The 4,113-nt window shown below is 46.6% G+C and overlaps 1 protein-coding gene across 1 annotated transcript; it reads right to left on the bottom strand.

Moving 5' to 3' along the window:
• Positions 1–3,258: 3,258 nt before the first annotated feature.
• On the bottom strand, positions 3,259–3,822 carry LOC135391840 (speckle-type POZ protein B-like). The gene has a single exon (XM_064622350.1). The coding sequence runs from the start codon at positions 3,820–3,822 to the stop codon at positions 3,259–3,261; it is 564 nt and encodes a 187-aa protein (XP_064478420.1).
• Positions 3,823–4,113: the final 291 nt, after the last annotated feature.

The raw sequence follows: 4,113 nt of genomic DNA, 5'->3' as shown, positions 1-4,113 counted from the left end.
GTTAATGGCCGATCGGAATTTGTAAATTAGGTAGGATTCCCGTTGTTCCCGGGAGCGGTCGGAGATAAAGTTCGACTGGAGAATAAAAACTGAGGCTTCGTTGATTGAATGTTCTGGTTGTTTGAAATGGCGTGAGACTGGAAGATTAGGTTTCTTGGTAACATCCGATCGGTGATTGTTGAATCTAATTCGGAAAGAAGTTTTTTGTCTGACCCACGTATTGGGCCCGGCATGTGTTGCATTGGATTACATAGATAACGTTGCATGAGTTACAGTCTACGTCTGCGTTGATCTTGGCGGTAAAGTTGGAATTCGTACTTCTGACTGTTTGTGCGGTCTGCATTAACTTGCAAATCTGGCATCTCCTGCCATTACATGGATGACAGCCCGCCGGAGGGTTAGTGGGTTCGCCTACTTTAGAGCGAACCAAGATATCTTGTAAGTTACGTGTACGTCTGTAAGCGACACGTGGTGGATTAGGAAATACGTTTTTCGTGCGTTCTGACCGGAGAAGGTTACTGTGGTGGCGGCTAAGTATGCTGTCAATGTTTGGGATATTTCTGGTGAATGTTACAGTTATGTTCACAGCATTACTTTCTGATTTGTTTTGTCTTTTCTCGAGTAAGCTTAGACGGTTTGCCTTGCGAGCTCTGTTGAGAGCATCTTGAACTAGATCGGGTGGATACTGACGACCGACAAAGGTTTGTTGCAGCTGTTCTAAATTTCTGTCCAGATCGTCGTCATTCGAGCAGATTCTCCTATACCGAAGAGCTTGACTGTAGGGAATGGACAGTTTCGTGTGGCGAGGATGACAACTATGGAATGACAAGTACTGCTGAGAGTCTGTGGGTTTATGGAACAGATGAGACGTTAAAACTCCATTGGTTAGCTTAATTTGAACATCAAGAAAGCTAACAGTGACGGGAGAATAGGTGTGAGTGAAGTTAATAGAAGTGTGGAACTCATTGAAATCGCGTATAAATTCCAATAGGCTGTCTTCCGAATGTGGCCAGATCATAAATATGCCATCGAGGTAGCGCTTGTATAAAGTGGGTTTGTCCTCACGCGTGCTCACGAATGCTTCTTCTAGTGAACCCATGAATAGATTTGCATAGTTTGGTGCCATCTTAGTGCCCATAGCGGTGCCGTTGACTTGTAAATAGTAGCCATCGTTAAATTCAAAGTTGTTGTTCTTTAGGATCAGTTCTAGTAGAGTAGATACCATAGATGGATCACAAGAAGAATCAGAGTACTTTGAAAAAGCCGCCTCGGCTGCAGCTATGCCATCATCGTGGGGAATATTGGTATATAGGGAAGAAACATCTAACGTAACTAGGAGACTAGAATGGGGTGGCTGACATTGATTTAGTATTTGCAGGACGTGATTAGTGTCCTTGATGTACGATGGTAGTCGCAGGGGTATGTCCATGTATGTACATCAAGGACACTAATCACTCACCCTGACGGGAGGAATCACGTGTTACGTGACCTTCTGACGCCATCTACTCAAACGTTGCCTGCCTGCGTCCTGTTGACGAGGCCCAACAAGGCCGAAACAGCTGTCCAGGACTGGCATGGCGACGTTTGAGTTACAAACATATGCTATACGTGCAGCCAAAGAGCTCCGGCTATTTTTTTTATACTTCACTGGCTTTGCACTGGGCTTTCAGTGAGTGAGTTATCTCACCCTGACGGGAGGAATCACGTGTTACGTGACGTTCTGACGCCATCCACTCAAACGTTGCCTGCCTGCGTCCTGTTGATGAGGCCCAACAAGGCCGAAACAGCTGTCCAGGACTGGCATGGCGACGTTTGAGTTACAAACATATATATATATATATACCAAAATATTTGGTAGAAAGAACGTATGTTCTGTAAAGCTAGGTGCCTTGAAGTAACTGCAGAGGCAGTGCGGACTGCTGATGCGTCACCGTGACAGGAGTGTTTCGCTCCGCTGTACTTTAGGATAAAAAGCGATAAAAACCGGGCTGTTTGGTGGTACATCCTAAAAGCGATAAAACCCCGGTGCAGGGGACACAGAGAGACAAAACAGACGAAGCACTCAGTGCTTCGTCTGTTTTGTCTCTCTGTGTCCCCTGCATGTATTAGTATGCGATCCTGGGCCGACTTCAGGGGAACTGTGCCGGCATTCGTCTGGAAAGTCTTCTGAAAACCCAGGGAAACCCTCAGGCAGTACAGCCGGTGGTAGGATTCGAACCCACCACCTCCCAGTTTTCAGCACGACCTTGGTCACCACCAACAAGGGGGACTCCGTAACCCGCTCGGTCATGAGCGGGGAAGCTTACTTCAGTGAGTATTTTCTGTTCCAGGTTAGGTTTCTGTACACAATTTGGGGGGGGGGGGGGGGTGAAGTCCCCCCTGGGGCTGCGCTCCTGGTCATGTTGGACAGCCACAAAAATATTCCTAGAGGAATTCTGCGGTAATTTACATGGGGGAGGAGGTGTCAGACTCATTTTGTGAGACCCAAGTGCTCCACCAAAAGTACGATTTCTGGGGGGTTTGTACCCCGAAACCCCCTCTGGCTACGTGACTGATTCAGGCTGCAGCGGCATAGCTAGCTTTCTGGGACAGAGGAAGCTCGAAACGAATTCCCCCGTGCTCCACCCTACCCCACCCCACTGGGTCCTGGATGCAGTAACGCACACAAGGCCGTGCACACCGTGAATGTACAGATCGCGAGATGACAGATCAAAATCTAGAATGTGTGAACCTTAAGTGTGGGTGTGAATACTTATGACTTGTAACTATAAGCGCTGACCCCCCGAATATTTCCCGATTTAATCCTGGTTGCAAAGCGGTGATGCTTCATAAGGGAGGGTGAAAAATGAATTGCGGGAACCGAACTTTGGCCTTCGCAGAAGGAGACTCGGCTCGTTCGTTTTTATCAGCAGGGGGCACTTCAGCATTGTAAAAAGCCGTATAGGACGACAAAATGTTTAGCCATCACAAAATGCATCCTGGATCGGATGAACGTCTAGCCAGAGGATTGGTGAGCCGCGCATGAAACTGCCGAATATTTATGCAATTAATCCTGTCGCATTCGGGCAGTCGAGATGTATCAGTAGTTTATAACGATATGAACTGCTGCGGGCTACTGAAAGCGTTCGATTTATTTTATAATTGATGGCGAGATTTAAATACATTAAATATAATAATTTAATAGTAATATTAAATAAATAGAATATACAATTGATGACGTGAATAATTTATAATTGAATTGGCCCATCAGGATTTTCTTCATCGGCATCTTTTCCATGAAGAGCATTCCCATTCTGATTCAAATATGTGACGTTTTGATGCGATGAACTCTGGTCGATCCTTAAGCAGTCTTTGGAAACTTTCTGTCTTGACGACATCTTCCCGGAATACCCCGATAAAGTGTGTCACCACTGACATAAACTGGGGCAGGTTGCATGCGTCTGCCAACAGCAACATATCAGTGGCATTCTCTATGGACAGCTTTGACCTCAGGTGTTCTGCACATATCGTCACCAGGCGCGGCAATTGGTACTTGTTAGCTGCTAGCAGCAGATCTTCAGCCATCCTGTCGATATCTGGAGCCGCAGCCGTGTACATAAACATCAGCATTTGCTCTACGACATCAGACTTTAGGTCTTCAATGGTCACCCTGTTCTCTTGACTTTCTTTCGCAGGGAATCCTAGCATGGCCCTGAATACCGGTGAGCGCGCAGCCAGAACAGCCTTGTGGACAGGGAATTCCTTGTCTTCCACACCGATTACGAAGTCACTAAATTCTCCGGTCGAGTACAGGCGTGAAAGATCCGACGAAAGATCGCACATTCTAGTATGTGCCAATTCGTCATCTGAGTATGTGGTGTGATGAATCACTGCAAGCGTGGTAAGCTCACATATTATCGTCAGTGCGTTGTTTGGTAACAGTGACGAGGCTTCATCCAACAATTTTTGCCTAGCTACAAATCTGGGAAATCTCTTTACCGATCCTGGGGTCCATGTAACTCTTTCCTTTGACTTCTGCACAGCACGACTTCCATCTGCTCGAATCAGATAAAATTCACATTGCGCTCCGACACACCGTCTGTCACAAGACAGGAGTTCCAAGTGCAATCCAAC

Source organism: Ornithodoros turicata, chromosome 1 (assembly GCF_037126465.1).
Source record: "Ornithodoros turicata isolate Travis chromosome 1, ASM3712646v1, whole genome shotgun sequence".
In the NCBI taxonomy this organism is placed as follows: domain Eukaryota; kingdom Metazoa; phylum Arthropoda; class Arachnida; order Ixodida; family Argasidae; genus Ornithodoros; species Ornithodoros turicata.
This window is presented reverse-complemented; position numbering and strand designations above follow the sequence as displayed.

Coding starts and splice junctions, on each gene's coding strand:
- LOC135391840 (XM_064622350.1), bottom strand. CDS start 3,822: ATGTGCGATCTTTCGTCGGATCTTTCACGCCTGTACTCGACCGGAGAA.